The sequence below is a fragment of the Pundamilia nyererei genome, unplaced genomic scaffold, assembly GCF_000239375.1.
Source record: "Pundamilia nyererei isolate P.nyererei 1_Seehausen unplaced genomic scaffold, PunNye1.0 scaffold00071, whole genome shotgun sequence".
In the NCBI taxonomy this organism is placed as follows: Eukaryota; Metazoa; Chordata; class Actinopteri; order Cichliformes; family Cichlidae; genus Pundamilia; species Pundamilia nyererei.
The window spans coordinates 2,484,447-2,502,171 of record NW_005187472.1 but is presented as its reverse complement, the minus strand read 5'-3'; the positions used below and the strand labels follow the sequence as shown (position 1 = coordinate 2,502,171).

Sequence of the window (17,725 nt, the reverse complement as noted above, 5' to 3'; positions counted from 1 at the left end):
TGAGCTGGAAAGACACTGCTCTGCTATTCTACTTTTATTGGTGGAGCTGTGCTGGATAACAGTTTTGCCTCGAGCTAAACCAGCTGTTATAGACAGTTCATTTGACACCCTCCAAAACCTTGTGGGTAAAGTTTTGCACAAAGTTGGATTCAAGTGGGGCTAATATTTTTTTATTGGATTGGACTAAAGTGTGCTGTGGCTGCACACACTTGGCTTCTAAGAGAAACTCAAGGAGTTTATAAACAAGATCCTGATCACATATTAAAGAAAAAGAAAAACATTTGTTCATTCATTTCTTTCTCAAAACTCTGTGCTGGGTGGCCTTTCTGCGATCTGTGCACAGATAATTTGCAGTGACTACGGGCATAAATAATTTTCCCTCTAATGTCTGTAGAAGGAAAACTGGGCTGGCCAAAAACAAAGTGAAGCTCTAATCCCAGCAAGTAACAAGACCAAACACACCAAATGTTCAGTTGTTTTCCCTGCAAGGACAAGAATGAAGGCCAGGACAGGGTGGGGTCTGGTATAAATTTACTCCTCAAGGATGAACCAGAAACTGTGCATGATTCAGTTGATAAATTTGAATTTCCAAGTTCGATTATGAACCCTAAAGTGCTTGTCCTGGCCTGCTTATGTTAGTCTGAGAGGTTTAAAGTACACGTTGTGTTTTGCTGCCACATCAGAAATAAAGAAGTGTCTGCAAAGGTACCTAAGGAAGATGGATAGGTTAGTTGGACTTCAGCGAGAATGATATAGTGTGTGTGACAAATCGTCTGTTGGTCAACCATAAACTGGCCGAAAAAGCACTCTTAGAACTATTCCAGTCAAGATGCAACCTACTGCTGATGGCACAAAACTCTTCAGACAGGCCAGCAGCTAATGCTATTGCTGCCATCACTGTTGTTATTAACTCATCCATCATTGCCTTAGCTAGGTTTGTGAACATGTCTCTCTGGAGTAAAGCTTGCCCTTTTACAGACTCAAACCTGAAACCTGCTTTGTTGATCAGCAGTCAGTTTCAAGATCAATTGCAAGAGGCAGAAGCAAAGATCTTTCTTGTGGAAAATAGACTAGTACATACAACATTAGCTGTACTATGATATTTACTAGACAAACCAACTTGTTCATACTTTTACATCAGCTCACATTTTACCAAGCTGTGCTGATATGTGCCATGTGTTAGATATCATGTTAGTCATTTAGGGAAGAGCTGTGTGGTGTGCTAATGGATGCACTTTTCGGTAAAGTCTGTGTTTGGTGTAAAATACTGGGTGGAAAATTATAGTTTTTTGACTTTCACAATACAAAATAAAAAAGGGGGCTGAATGATCATTGGCAATTTTGGCATTTTTGCAGATTATATTTGAAAACAAAAATTTAAAAAATCCAAATATTGTTCATTATGTTTGGAAGACTAGACTGCTTTCTTTTCATAAAACATGTTTTTCAAAACATTATATTTACGCATATAATAAGAAGAACACATAAATATGTGAATTTCCACTCAAAATATTTCATGAGATTAATTTCACTCTTTAATTAGTTTAAATAAATCAAAGCGGTGTTTTTCACTGCTATAGGTCGTAGACTGGTCTACCAGATGCAGCATATTAATTACCTGCAAGTTTCTTTAATACAGTGAATAATCATATTAAAGCATAAGTTGTTTACAAAGATAAAGATTTATTATGAAGAAAACAGCAACTCATAACATGAAAGCAGTAATTTGGGGTTTGACATTCAAGGACATTACTGCTGTATGGAGCTCAATCTCATTCAACAGGTTTTGAGGAAAGTATTGATGATTAGTTGACAGAGTCCTCAAAAATCGCGAGTCTGAAATATGATGTAAACAACCTTATAAGGCAAATATTAATTCTTTGGTTTACATTCTCAGAAGTGTTTCTCATACATTGCTTTAGCATTACTGACCAGCTTTGGTGGCTATCTGTTTAGCATACTGTTATCATAAGCAGCACAAAACAAACTTTAAGGATAGCGTGCTATGGAGAGCATATAAATGATGCGTATGTTTGCTTATGAGATCAATAGATGTGTCTCTGCTGCGTCCACTGATCTTTTGACCTTATCTGGGAAGGATCTGCTTCTCTGTGATTTCCAGGTCTTCCACTCGTGAATGCCACAGCTGAGTAGTATTTCCTTGTTAGTGAAGCTGCACATTCAACACCAAGCGCTCCTTTTTGTTTAATTCCTTGCCAAATCTAACAGCCTCTGTTGGGCATTAGATTTAGGCTTACTTAGCATATCTTCAGCATGTTTCTTGCAAATGGCTGGAAAGCCTGTAACCTCTTGGCTGCTCACTACATGTTTTCTTTCATTTGATATTTTAATTACTTTTTTTCTGTTTTGTGTCAACCCTCGGGTCAGGTCTAAGGAGTTTAAAAAAGAAATCAACTACACTTCTGCAAGTTTCTTTAAGTTTTCGTGACGACGTTCCGTGAAACTTACACAAGTCCAGTCACTTTCTTTACGAGCTCCTTAGATCACCAGGGCCTGGATGATTCACACAGACACCTTGGGTTCAGGTTTTGTAGGTTTTCTTGCTGCTTAGTTTTTGTTTCGTTCTTTTTGTCGGAAAGGCTGGTTTATTGGTTTTGGCAGCATTGGAAACCCCAAAGCTTATTTGCTTTCTTTTGGTGCAGTTGTAGTTTAGTGAGAAACTTTCTGTTATGATAATTCATGTGCATCCCTGGACTCCAAGTAAAGTAAATCTATTTACTTAAACTGTTAAACAAGCTTTGACATATTGCATAGCAAACAATAGTTCTGTCAAGATCATTTTGTTACATTCATAGTTATATTTAACAAACTATTTACAAACATTTTAACAATTTCAAAGCCCAAATCATTTCCATGAAGCGAAAAATAAAATTGTTCTCTCATGGACATTTTGAATAACTTCAGATCTTTTCTGCACTTATCCCATTATCAGTTCTGAAAAAAAAAACCCAACAAGGTATTTTTTTCATCAGCGACCACATTTATAAAAGGATTATTATTCATTAATTTAAAAGAAAAAGTCTAAAGTCTGCTTTTGTGTGTGGCATCACCTCACGTGCCAGCAGGGCCAGACGCTGTCACAGTGGTCCAAATCCTTTGAGTCATTTTCTTCAAAGATTCCTCTTGGCGTTTTGACTCATCCTTACAGCCTAGCTGAAATTCTAGGCGCTAAAATCCTTTGATGCTTTGTTTATATCCTGCCAACAAAATGAAACTCTAATGAAAGAACCCACTCATATCTAAATCTAACGCCATCCTTACCTTTTCATTATTCACAATTTGATGGTAATAAAAATGTTAAATAGATTCTTAGCTTTTCTGTGTGTGTGTGTGTGTGTGTGTGTGTGCGCTCGCGTGTCAAACAGAATAATTTATGGTGAAAGTAAGTTTCACTATCATTAATGTAACCAAGGTCTACAGCTTCCTCTATAGAGTGTCGCTGTTGAAAAAGCACACACTTCATATGAAGGACTTGCTGTTGCTTTCTGAAAATTAGATCAAAGTGGTTTGACAAGCTCCATTACACTAAAACTGTCACATTTTACCCTTTGACACGTGAATTATATACCAGACCTTACTGGAAAGGAGCAATTGTACAGTGTGCCCGGATGCTCCAGTGAGCATATACAGCTGGCAGCAAAATGAAAAGAAACAAACAAAGATCCAAATTAGCTGAACCTGTCTTCATGAAGTCATATTTCTTCAAACAACGGTCCCTTCCTGATTATGTTTGTAGGGCAACATATATTACCCCTAAATAAATTTAAAAGATGAACAAAATCCATATAAAGAACCTGAGAATTGGTGTTGAAGAATGCAGAAACATGACTCCAAATAAATGCCGGTGTCACTTCACACACACACTCTGACTGCAATTTGTGAAACAGTCACGAAATGAATTTATTGATTGGTGTTCATGATTTTCCTTTTGGTTTGTGCAACGATTGCCACACAGTCTGAGAGATGTTTGCGATACACAAAATTATGTCTATTAGTTCATTCTTTTGGAAAAAAAGATCTCTGTGCTTATTTGGTGTTTTGAAAGAACAGAGTCCATAGTAGGAGGCAGAAGGTGTTGGCGGTGGCAAGAGTTACTCATTATTCCCTTATGTTTGAGTCCCACAGAGGACCAGTGGTTTTTATGTTTTTCATGCTTTGTACAGAGAACCAAACAATAAAGTGGTTTTCATTCATTATTTGGTTATGATTAAGATTCATGTTGGCCTCGAAGCAAATACATCTTGAACAGTTTTACTGAAACACAGGAAAGAGAGAAGACTACAGAGCTGACTGAGTCTGCAGAGAAAAACACTGGCATAGTACTGTTGCACTGGAATAATGAGCAAGCGAAATACCATTAAAGCCTATTACAATTAGTTTCACAGTCCTAATCAATATCCTGTGTTTTACGCAGCATATTACTGCCAAACTGACCTTTCGCAGTCGTTGAGGTCTGCGTTGCTTGCTTAAAGTACAACAATTACTACTTGTTACAAACCTGGCTTTTCTTTTCACTCACCTGTCCCTCTCAGAGGCACAGAACTCTCTTCAAAAGTTAAATGCGTTAACTGCCCTGAAAAAATGATAACAAGAATGTGTGTTGACAAAGAAACAGATCATTTGGTGACTATTTGGTGTTTTTATCTTGAGAGCAGGTATGATTTTGCTGAATTACTCACTGTTTGGTAAAACAGCTGTCAGCCTCAGAGGTCAGAATATGTCAGGTTTGTGTTTGCGGCTTGATTCAGCTGCCCCCTGTGGCCAGTAAAAGTGTTTGCTCATTTTAATATTTCATATCTGTCTTTATTTATCAGCTTCTTGAGTCATTGTCATTCCCACCGCATCCCACGCAGGTGCAGGTGTCTGTGAAATAATCCCCTTTGTTGTTTTTTTTGTTTTTGCTTTTTTTTTCATTGTGATGACCCAGAAGAACCCAAAAGTATCGACGTTTCTGTATTTTGCATTTTGTTGTTTGTCGCAGATGGTCTTCAAGAAGCCCATCAGCAGAGGAAAAATGTAATGATCTTTAAGTAAGAATAAGGGGTTTATTTGTTTGCAAGCAACTGCAGCGTTCTCCTAATATCATGAAGTCAAACGTCTTCACAACTGTGACAGATCTTAACAGATACCCGCTTTGTTTGCTTTATGGGGCTTTTCCACGCGCGTGGCTTCCAATTTCCTCGGTTCAAAGGGTGATCGTTCTCAGCCTGACGCTGGACTTGACCGCTCCAGCAGATGCTGTGCACTTTCTTTCATGACCAAAAGCACGTCAATTACCAGCTCCATCCCGCCCCGCCCTGCGTGACAGCAGTATCCAAAAATATATGAATACTATTGAGGTCTCTGTGGATCGCCTGGAGGCAGAGACTCAGGAATAGCGTCAGTTTCGTTTCAAAGCGGAGCAATTATCCCAGGCCAGGCTGGACGAATCGATTCCTGCAGACACTAAATGCTCCTGGCCAATTATAAAGGCAGTGTGTCCTCCTTTATGCTGCCTATTCGTGGGGAAGCCATCAGCAAGCACCGGGACAAAGCCCGGACTACTTTGTTTTCTATCTTCATTCATTAAAAAAATCTTTTATTTTCTTCCCTCTGTTATCGCCTGTTTTTATATTTTGCCTTTTCCACCAGTTACCCGTTCTAATTGTTACTGAGGGGCGCCCCCTTCCTCCTCGCATCATGCTCCACGTGATCACAGCCAGCTGCTGCTGAGAAAGCGAGAGAGAAAGAGGGGGAGAGAGAAACACCAACTCGCCGCGACTCTGAACGCACCGCACATACAAACTAAATCGGGAGGACCGCTGCTCGTTTCACCCGTGGATACTATTACACAAGTGCCGTCGTCTCCAAATCCTGCCCGTGGGATACTCTGGCTTCATCCTCTCTGCTGTGCAGTTTTATCACCTCCTTTTATATCACCCTCCTTTTCTCCCCCTTTGCCATCTTTCTCCCCTCTCCTCATCTTTGAGCATCTTCTCCTGCTCGCAAGTCTTCTCGCTTGCGTCGCTAACTTTTTTCCTCCATCCCACACGCCTCCTCCATCGCCCACCAACCCCTCGGCAGTGCCCCCACTAGACCTCTTTTTCTCCTTCTCGCACTCTCGCTTGGATCGGGCGGAACCTATTTGGCTGGTCTACACGGGGCACTGCTACATGGGGCGCACGGTCTCGCTCGGAAAATGTTCTGCTGTAGGTCTCTAGGCGCCCCGCTGAACCTGTTGGGATTGGAGTTGTCGGTGCGCGTCTGCGTCTCTTTCCCACCTCGCTTGTGCGGTCGGGGCCAGTGAGAGATGGGTCTGTCCGTGGCGGCTCAGGCACCTCTCGAGGAGCCCCGACGACTGCGCCGGTGGAGCGGGACAGCGGGGGGCTGGCTCAGGATCACACTCGTCTCGTTTCTCGCCACTTTACCTGTGGAGCAGCTGCGCGCCTTCCCTTCCTCCCTCAGCGACTGCCAGACGCCGACCGGCTGGAACTGCTCCGGTGAGAGTCATTTTATTCACTAGCAGCCTCGCTCCAGGTTGTGTGCAGTAAATATCTAGACGCACATCGAAGTTAAACTCATGTGAGACTAGTGTTAGATCCCCGAGACTGAGCAGCACGACCAGATCAAAGTTTAGGAGTGCGCTTGCAACAGACGCCTCATTCTCCTCGCTGTAGTTTTGTGATTGTGTCCTGTTAGCATGCCCGGGGTCGGTGCTGGAGCCGTGGAGCACTCTGGCTGCAGATACCGACCGCAAAAGCCCGACGATGAGGGGATGCAGAGTTTTGGAGGGGGTTTGCTTGATGTGCATTTAGCCTCGCTGAGTTCGCCTCGGAGCTTGACAGCAAAGCATGCAGCGGCGATCATGTCACCGGGCAGGCGAGCGGGAGGGTCGATGATTTCGATCCGACACGAAGTGGAAGCAGCGACATTAAGGATCATTTTAACGAGAAATAGAGCGGGCGGGGAGGAGTTGGGGTCTGTGGGAAGCTTGTCCACGGAATAAGGCGGCGTGCGCCACAATAACATCAACACGGTTAGTTTGAGGTCGCAGAAATTCCGTTTGAGTTCAAACGGGCTTCTTTCGTGTGGTCTGCCAGTAACCCGAAGCAAAAACACATTCTAGTCAACTGTAGGGTGTTTTATCGCGCTCAGATTGACCATTAACTTTAACCCAGCAAATTGATCGCAGCAGGAAATTACAGCCTAGTTTTATGGGCTTATTTGGCAGGCAAATTGTTTAATTAATTGACACCTTTAAATAATAATAAAAACAATGCTGTCGTTTCTTTAACAGACCACTGAGCTATAAACTTGTTTTCTCCCTTTGGTGCCCAAAACGATAAAAGAAGCGGAGCGGGCTGCAGAGCGCAGCGCCTCGCCTCCCTTTGTAAATCAGCCGACTGTGCCGCCATAAATTTCCCCTGTCGCCTGTCTAAGTCTGAACCCTTAAAATAGCTCTAAGCCGGTTCCACACACTCATGGGCAGTAGCAGTATTGATATTATAGCTCATAACAGCCAGACATCAATATGAGAGTTATGACTGCTGTTTGCTGCTTGAAAAAAGGAGTATCAGTGTAGCCTGCTTGGATGACATCTCAATAAAAAGAAAGGGGAAGTCATTTATGACAAAGAGCATAACTGATGCACATGTGACATGTATAGGAATGATATTAAGAAATGCTACATGACAGATCTATATTTGATTCTACAAACTAGACTGCCAACCAGAAAGGGGGATGTCTAATTTGGATATCAAAGTTTTAAAAATGAATTTGATTATGATAATGGGCTGATTAAGTCAGACTTAATTAAGTACACGCAAACAAGAAGCGATTGAACTCTATCGTATTACTGTAACCTGTCGAAGGTTGCTGTCTTTATTCTAAGCATCTCTGGTATTCATAGGGTTGAGACCAAAACCGTGATGCAAACAACCGCAACATCAGACCGTGATTCTATCTTCCTGTACCGTGATACCCATGTTGAAGTGCTAATGTTGAAGGATCACTGAGGTAATGAATGAACTGGAAATACATGAGGATAATTTTATGTCATTGATCCACTGATGACAAGCGATCAGGTGTGTGGTACAAGGATTTTTTTCCCTTGTTTTTGTTTTATTATTCATCCTGTAATGAAAAGCCCAGGTATCAAGTGAAGCCGTGGCCCAAGAATCTACAGTACATGCAGATGAAGTCATGAATGAGTTCATCTGAACAGTACTCTCCTCTGATTCAGGCCGATAATTGATCATATCTTTATTCAGATTACTGCATTGTAACCTACTGGAGGCTGGTTTTGTGCCGCCGCTGTTGATGGTGGTGATCAGCACGTAATCACTGATAATGGTACACATCCTGTCCCAATACACACTCGCCTGCCTCCCCACTTCCTGACACACTCTCATCTGCATTTCAGCGAAAGCTTTTATCCTGCACGCCTTGAGGAGGTTTAAGTGCATATGATAGAACAATGGACAGGCACTCACATGCACCCAGCATCAGTTACAATTAATAGAGCACAACAAGTGACATGTAGTCCACCGTGAAAAGATAAGACCCTTTGAAAGATAATAAAAATAAGATAATGATATTAATAAATCCGCAGTAATGGCACAGGGCTTAATTATCCACTTCTTCCTAACAACACCACCAATGTGTGACAGTTTGCAGCGCAGGGAGAATGGCACTGACTGAAAAACAGTTTGGTGATGAGCCCAATGTCACTTCAGTGCTAAGAAACAGATAATTATGGGCAGTAGTATCAAGAAAACGAGTTGCCAGTTTCAACAGCATCGCCTTTGAAAAAGCAATGAATTCGATTTTGTTTTATGGAATAAAAGGGAGTTAGAAAAAACTTGGTTTGACAAAGACTGCCATTCTGTTTGGCTTGCATCTGTTAATGACTTGAGGAACTGCCAGCGAGGAGGCAGAACAGCTCAATCTCAATCCTAGAAGGGCACCAAGTGAATGTTTGAGTGCGAGTACAGACATAAAATTGTTCTTCAAATCCCTCGTGTCATCTTGTACTAGGTAGTATTTGTGTAAAGATTTGAATGTACGAGTTGTGGCTCTGTGAAGCTGCAGCAGAAAGAAATGTTTTCCACACTTCTTAAGGTCCTATATAGTATATATTTCTTTAATTAATTATATTTGAGTTAGGCGCGTGGGAAGCTATAATCATTGCATACATTATGTGCCAAGATTTTTAAAAGGGATAACTGAGCTGTGAAATGTTTTTTAACACTTGCCACCATATTGATGGAGTAATGTTACAGAAAATGAAGAATTTGACATGTTGACACATCACAGTAGGTTAGGAGCAGTACGGTTATAAAGTTAACGAGTGCTGAATTCCATTTAGCTGCTTCAGTTTCTGATGCTGTGCATGTATTGTGCAGACTCCTTGTCACACTGTTATGACTTTCTAGGACACCTGAGTGTAACTGCATCATTGTTAACGTAATTAAAACACATGATTTTTTTCCTGCCATGACAAGTCATAATGACTGCTATAAAAAGGGCCCATTTGATCTGCGAGTTGGTCGATTTTCTATTGATTTGTGTTTATACTTGTTGCTGCATCATTATTTGTCCAGTAAAAGGTTATCATTTTCAGGATGTAGAATTAAGGGATTCATTAAAAGCCATAAGAGAAAAGAGGGGATGCTTATTTTTCTTTATTGGTGTTTGTGTCACTTCATGATGACGCATGAAGTAGTTGTGGCATTCAACAGGGTTCAGTGCCAATACTTTTTACCCTCGACATCCTTCATCTAGGCAATATTATCAGAAAACAAGCAGTCATATGTAAAGAACACCAAGGTATTTCTAAATTTAAGTGAAACAAATTAGCTAAAATACCAGCACCTATTAAAGACATAAAGGCCCACATGGCATGTAATTTTCTGTCTGTGAAGTTAGACCTGAATTTGGCCCTACTTGCTATTGTAGACAGACTTAAACATAAGAAAAGAGTAGCAATGACAAACAGACCATGATATGTCGATTAAAGTTCAACATCTTATAGTATGATGTATTTGGTAATAACAAGTGAAAAAGAGTTAACAAGGTGAAGAGGGTGGTTTTAGATGTGAACTTGTTGTTTCACTTGGGGGCGTAGGATATGTGGAATATTCACTAGAGACTAAATGTCAGATATGTTAGGACTTGGACGTGGCTTTTGTTACTTTATAGTCATTTTTCCCTTGTAAAGGTCCTTTATCTAACAAATGAAACACACCCGTCTCGTGTTTAGTATCGTCAAAATCAGGAACATCTAGTTCCTAGATAGTAGCTTGCTGGACATGGACCTTAAGTTGCACAATTTATTGCTGCCTGATCCTGTGATGATGTCGATCAGTGCAACAAGTACATTGAGTTTTAAGATCCTAAAAGGCTCCCTATAGCCAAACTGAAGGCTCGCCTCACCTGTCATTTAATATTGCCTTAACACTACAGTAATGTGTTAATGTTACTACTGTCATGTTGGGACTCTTTGAAACACATTTCTGTACAGATTTGTGCTGGGTAAAATTCTTTCCGGTGACAATTCACCTGCATGCACTCAAAAACTGCTGCTTTATCCAAGATGTCATACTCATCCAACGCAGTTAACTATATAATTAGAATTTTGTGTAATTATCTCAATCAAACCTGCGATTTTTGGGCTTGTATTGCTTTAAACAAGCAAGTAACGTCTGTGTTATATACCGACTGCACATCAGCTGGCTGCTAGACATCCTTAACAGATGTTAAGGATGTTGCAGACTTTTACACACGATCAGCTCAAAGCTTTTGGCTGTATTTGGTCATATTAAAACAAGTAGTAGAACAATGCATTCATAGGTTGCTGAAAGGAATTCAGTCCAATTCAGTTTTATCTTTATCACACATTTCTACTGTAATAATAAACTGTATGAATGACTGCTCACAATTTAATTATACCTTACATCTCCTGTGGGGACATTTCTGTGATAAAGACAATCTGTTCTTCAGTGAGTACTTTGCTATTGTTAACTTTAAAAGTCCATGTGATGCTTTGAGACTTATAGTGACAGGGATAAGTGTAGAATATGCAAAGCCTTCTGCAAATCCCATCAAGTGGAGGGAATTTAAGAGCATTCAGGGGATAACTGGCCATTTGCTTTCGAGATCTGTCAAGACAGAAGTCAGACATACTTGCATGCAGGTTTACACCTCTGACAATAAACTGCAATGACAGATGAATTTTGAGATAAGCAACGCTGGCTTGGTTTAATCGAACCAATCTGAAGTTGCTAATTGGTTCTATTAAAGTAGTGAAATGAAAGTTGGTCAACTAAGAATGCTTTATGTTTTACTTTATTTAAAAAAAATCTTGAAAATTTGTTTAAAGTTTCAGGATGTTTTCACACCTGCATGGTTTAGACCATTTAAAGCAAAGTCTAGTGTAATTTCCCTCCTTGTTGCAGTTTGTCTGTGCAAACTGAACACAGATCACACTCAAAAACATCTGCATCAACATCCTTTGGAGGAGCTGGTCTCAGTCCAGTTGCAAACAACCTCCAGAGCGGTTTGTTTATGACTAGAACGTGATCTTACCTCGCGCCAAGCAAGCTACCCAAAGTACACTGCAAGTTTGTGCTAAACATCTTCCCCTAGCTGCGTTATGTTTTGTATTCTGAGATGCAAAGAAGTACCATCGATGTGCAGAGTACACAAATTGTAACTGCTAGCTGTAAAATGAGCCGAGGTCTCAATAGTCCAGAACACAATACGTTCTTCCTGTATTTACATTTGTTGCTCCTTCCACAGAAACATGTGGCCAGCAAGCAAACTGAATGCTGCAATGACAAATTTTGGATCACTTCAAGTTTTCTCTGTATAAAAAGAAACCAAACCACAAGAAAGAGCTACAAGTTTACAAACCCATCAGTTGCTTCAGACCAAACAAACTATGACTTGCTTTTTGTTTTCAGCGTTCAATAATCTGATATAAAAAGACTAAACTGTAACTTCCTCCCTCACAAACATGTGGAAAAAAACCTGTTGCAAAGTTATAAAAAAAAAAAAGACCTCCAGTACGAGAAAGGTCAGGAGAAGATGTCTCACCACTGTGGTTGTTCAGCCTTCATTATTCATTTAGTCTGTTTAATTATTGATCAGCACAATGCTTAAAACCTGGGTGGAGAACTCTTCATTCTTCTTAGTGCATAGTTCTTAGTGCAGTGAAATTCCAGGTAGGTAGCAGGAGATGCATTTGGCTAACAAGTTCTCTCTTTTAGACAAGTAAGTGCTTCGCTTGGCATCTTAATCGTTAGCATATAAACATTACCTTCTCAATATTTGATGTTTGGCAGCTTGTTTTCGTTAATTATTCAGCTCACTGTAATCTCCTCCTGGAACGACAGGGCAGGAGCAGGAAGTATACGTTTTCCTGGACTCCGACACAGTGCAGCTTGGGCCATGCACGGAACTTGTATCAGTCGTGTCCCATTTAAATTTGGTTGGGAATGAAGCACGAGAGCGTGCAGCACACTTAGCGACACATCCAAAGCAAACAATAACAGCTGGAATGATTTTATCATTGCATCTGTTTTCTGTTCTCTCCTTAAAGTTACCTTTGGTAAAGTTGGTGATGCTGGGTTTGGAGCAGGTCTATTTAAAGCTGTGGTTTTCACATTTTTATTGACTGACTGCATGTTTAGGGAGCCAACAAATCATTGAAGGCTATACGCAGCTACAGGAAATTGCTGCGCACAGGAAATTGCACACATCTGCACATTTCTGTTTATAATGTGTTATTTCAGAGTGGCAGTTTTGTTAGTAATTGTAGTTTTTTTTAAACAGTTTGTGAGGTGGTATTTATTTGCAGTAGTTATATGTTTCACTGTTAGGAAGGTTTAGTCTGCTGTGAGAAGCTGCAACATTAGCCCATTAGCAGCAATTTTAGAACCCTGGATTTAAAGTGTAAGGAAGAGAAGTGGTCCTAGCTTTTACAACCTGTGCTTTATGCAAAACATTAAATTAAAATTTTGGGGTAGGACCAGAATTACTCTAGCTCGCCTGCTGATTAATGAGCATTTGTTCTTGCTTGCTAACACATCTGATTTCTTTAGCTAAATGTCCTTAAGATTAGCTAACAGATAGCTAATTATCTGTTAATCAGTCGGTTACCAGATGTGACTAATACTAGACACTTTAATTTGGTCTTCATATCAGTTGGATGGTCTGCTACTGTTTATCAGATCTGCGCCAAGTGTTAGCCATAACAGTTCTGCACATCAACCAAGCACAAATAAATTATAACAACTTTAACCGCAAATCCAGGCCCACATTTCTTTTGTTATATTCAGGCCTTATGTGCTATTTACCACATGGGCCACTTAAGGGTGACATCCAGACTACACATGTTGAGTGCATAATTTCTTAGCCATGGTGCACATTTAATTTCAGCACTGTTTGCTATTTAACACTTGAGGGTTATATCTTTTTGTTTTTTAGTTGTTTGCCAGATCCATCTATCCATCCATCCATCCATCCATCCAGGCATATATGTTGCGGATATGAAAACAAAAAGAAAGGAAAAAAAGAAAAATGCTTGGGGCCATATAAAATTATAAAATGGAATCATCATTTGTCCAGTACACAAGCTGGGCCTTTGTTGCTTGCAATACTCAAATAAATGAAGCATAGTCTGCCTCACAGCTGAGCAGACAGTAATGTGGAGTCAAGTAGCACTTTTGCAGTAAGCTTTTAAAATTTCCAAAAATACATTGCTGGAAAGGTAATTAACAGGTCCCCACTTTTCTGTATAACTCTGACATGTAAAGAATCCACTGGTATTTTTTCTTTTACTCCCTAAATGTGTTCGGTTCAAATACGTAACTTCGTCAATGTCAAAACTAGTTTCAGAATTCATATTTTTTGATCAAACTTGTCCTCTTGAGCTTGGCCAAACCAGGTATGTGAGGTATTGTTCTGAGGATTCAGTTTTATCCATTTGATCTGATCTTATTCAGAACATCTGGATAAGCCATAAAATTACTTTACTTTACCCCTGTTCATGTTTGCCGCAAAGCAGCAGGAAGCCAGCCAACTCAACAGGAATCCTGGTTACGACTGGTTTAATGTGCTTATGGAGGGAGGACATTTACGAAAGATGTGTAGCTTTCATTTGAAAGAAAATTAGGCGATATCTTGTATTCAGTCATTCTTGATACATATACATTTTTTACAAAGTTTTTATGAGGTAAAGTATGTCACAGAAATGTTTCAGAAGTCTGTATGAACTTCATCAAACCAGTCTCACATTAGTAAAATAGAAATTCAACCTAAATGTTCTGTAAGCTACTGACTTTGAATAACATATTAGGCAATTACAATTATAATAATCCCACAGCATGTTACAATATGTTTAGCTAATATCCACTGACTGAACATGTAGGTACTTGTACGGGATACTGACAACATTTTTAGTTGATAACAGTAATGCTTATCACTGTAATCCTGTTTCAGGTCCCTTAAAATGGATACATTTCAAACTTCCAACACCTCTATTTTTTAATGTTTGCCAAACATGTGGGGTTGAATTTTTGAATTCAAAGCCGCTGCCACATAAGAGGATCTGAAATCAGATTGCACCAAAAGGGAAAATGGTTTTATGATTAAAAAACAAAGGTGATGAATACTAACCTGTTGATTCTGTGTCATTTATTATTGTGTAAACAAAGACATTTTTCAAGTTGTACCACAGCAGTAAATACCACTTGTAGGCAATCATTCTCAAATGACTGAGATTGGTGCCGTTTTTCCCTGCAGTCTAAACCCTTTTGGCCCCAGTGTCTCTGAAGATGTAAGAGAAGCAAGTATAAAACATAACATAATTTATGTCACATGATGATTGTTTTTCAGACATTTACAGCTATTACAAAAGCTGATATGCCGCTCGCATCCTTGTAAACAGTTCACAGGAACAATCGTCTTTGATTCCAGTAGACAAAGCATCTTCATCTGCAAGTCTTGATTGCACTGTTGTTCATAAGATGATAAGAATGTCTCCAGCAGTAATGAATCCCTGTGAGTTATTGTTTACAAGTGATAGATGTATTCCTCTTGCTTCCTGGCTCCTGGGGATGTCCAAGCTTCGCATCTGTTTCTCGGTAAAGAAGACAGTTTAATGACTTGTGGAGGAGTCACTTTTTTTTTTTCATTTAAAATCGAGTTTCTGCTTTTTCCCCACCTTTGTTTTCCATAAGCCTGTTGCCCAGAGAACCTTGAAAAAGAGCTAAAATATCAAACTATGAAATTTGTAGCTTGGACTGATTTGACACACACAGATTCACGCTCACACACAAAAACATTTCCAATCTTTCAAAGACTTTGCTAGCTGGCTTGAAAATGATCTGATATTTTCCAGTCATTTGTATGCACGTAGCCAGTTGTATGATTGTCATCCTAACAATGCTTCTCTCCAGTGAGTATCATCAACATGCCAGTTGCCTGGGTGCCAATTTTAATTATTTTTTTTTTTACGTGTGGTTTTCCAGACTGTCTTGTATGGCCCTCTTCAGGCTGAGGGCTTTGTTCCATCCGTGCACTCCAAGCTTGGAGACCTCTCATACCACTGTTCTTGGCTCAGTGATTGTATGTTTTCACAGAGAGCTTACACTTATGGTCATTCAGGACCTTGGCAAATAGCAGGTTCGTTTTAGCATGGACTTCTATTCCATGGGGTATTATTGCCTGATAGGTTGTTCTATGCCAAGAAGGGCTTTTCGAAGTGGAGAAGGTCATTGGTTATGACAGGTTACAGGAGATACTGTGTCTAAGTGTCCATTATAATAAGATATCTATGAATAGAAAATAGCTTTGTAAGATATCTTGCCTGTAACATCCACAGACAGCCAGGCATTATGATGTGTATGAATATCACACGTGCCATTTCACATGATAACTTTTTGCTGAGATGAACGAGGCTGGCTCCTTACCTTTAATGCAATGTCATGATAGCACGTTGGCAGTTTTGTGGTTGATAATGTTTTTTTGTTTTTTTTTGCATACGTTTAGTTTACGCCTGTAAGTTCAGTGTACAATGTTGCATTTAATGGAATCTAGTCAAATGACATTTACTTGATTTGGATACATTCACTTGATACCGAGCATCTTTTTCCTAATGATTAGATATTTGAATACATTTTTTAAGTCCAGAGAATTTAAAAAAAGAGTTTATTTTAGTAATGTGTAGATTTCATCGTTTAAATTGTGTATTTCTTAATGTAGAGTTTGCTTGATTAACTTTTTTGGGGCTGATCGTAAAAGCCAGGCTAAATGAAAGTCAGAACACTCACTGATAGTGTAATGTGCTCCCTGTAGGATGGTGTGGTAATAAAGAATATCTCTGTGAGAAAAGTTAAACACCCAATTAGGAGGGTTTTTTTCATGCTCTAATTGTTTGATTAAATAAGGTTGATTAAAATAACCTAAAATTAAATTTTATTGCTCTTAAGAGACATTTGATCCCAAAGAAATGTGCATTTTCCCTTGGGCTTTCATAATGGTCGCAGATAAAAGAATATGTATGTGTTTTAACCGTTGTTTAAACCTAAATACTCAGCATCTTCATCGTATACTTGCTTCATCTGTGTCTCGTGTTTAAAAGAAAGAAATAGATAGAACGTCACTCGCCTATTTGCTTTTCCCTTAAGGCTGCAAAGTATAAACTGAGACATAAAAGAACAAAACCCACACTGTTCGTCTTTGAACATCAAAGATGAATCCGTTTGATGTTCATATTTAGCTCCAAATTCCAATTTTGCCATGCCTTGTGGACCTTCTAACTGTGTTTTTCTTTTTAATGGTTAATTAAATATTTTAAAAATGTTTGCTAAAAGACAGTGAACTGCATCTTTTCTCCAGGTTTTAGTCGTGTATATACTGTCATTCCACTAAGCTATACTGCGTATGCAGTTCGTGGGAACTTTAGTTGAACTGGTTTCCTTCCTTCTGAAAAGGTTTAGATTTATTTTCTTATTGTTAACTATCATGGGAATTCAAAACCACCAACTTCACGCTTTGGATGAAAATAGTCTGCTGCTTAAAATGACATCCTAAAATTTGACAATATCATATTAATTATTTATATTAGTCTGCTTTTTGTTATTTTGTTTTTCTGCCTTCTGTGCGCACCTATGGACTGATAAATGGCCAAATGACATGATACGACTGCCTCAGTGTTTGTATTTGATATTAAAAAAGTGTTGTGTTCTCATCAGAAAAACAGTTATTTTGGCCGAAGTCATGAAATCTCCAATCACAGTCTTTTTGTCCTGTTTGGGTGGAGTGGAAACCAGCTGTTCATGCAACCTTTTAAATGGAAACAGTGAAATAATGTGAAAAATGTACAGAGGTCTATTGTTCATTCATCTGGTGTGATGTCATGTGATTCATGACTCTAGATTTAGCATGCACTCTATATTAACTCTGCTTTTGGTCTCTAACAACTGCTCTCTTGATGTTCAGTACTCACCAGGAAGGGTACAGCAAATTATTAAAGCTTAACCTGACTGTTGTGGCTGAAAACAGTGTTAGGACCTCACTCTTTGCAGAGGGAGGATTAATATTAATTTAGTAATTAATATTAATAAAATAGCTGGATATTTTGCTAGAAAACACATTATAATTTCTTGAGAAAAAAACATGTATACACCAGTAATATAGTAGATTGGACTTTAAGGGTTAA

The 17,725-nt window shown here is 39.3% G+C and overlaps 1 protein-coding gene across 1 annotated transcript in view; it reads left to right on the top strand.

Moving 5' to 3' along the window:
• Nucleotides 1-5,757: 5,757 nt before the first annotated feature.
• The window catches only part of tmeff2a (transmembrane protein with EGF-like and two follistatin-like domains 2a), a 136,760-nt gene continuing 124,792 nt past the window's right edge, over nt 5,758-17,725 (top strand). The window contains exon 1 of the mRNA XM_013911749.1: nt 5,758-6,500. Within this exon, the coding sequence (XP_013767203.1) occupies nt 6,311-6,500 (190 nt within the window). The 5' untranslated portion in view covers nt 5,758-6,310. The remainder of the gene's footprint in view (nt 6,501-17,725) is intronic.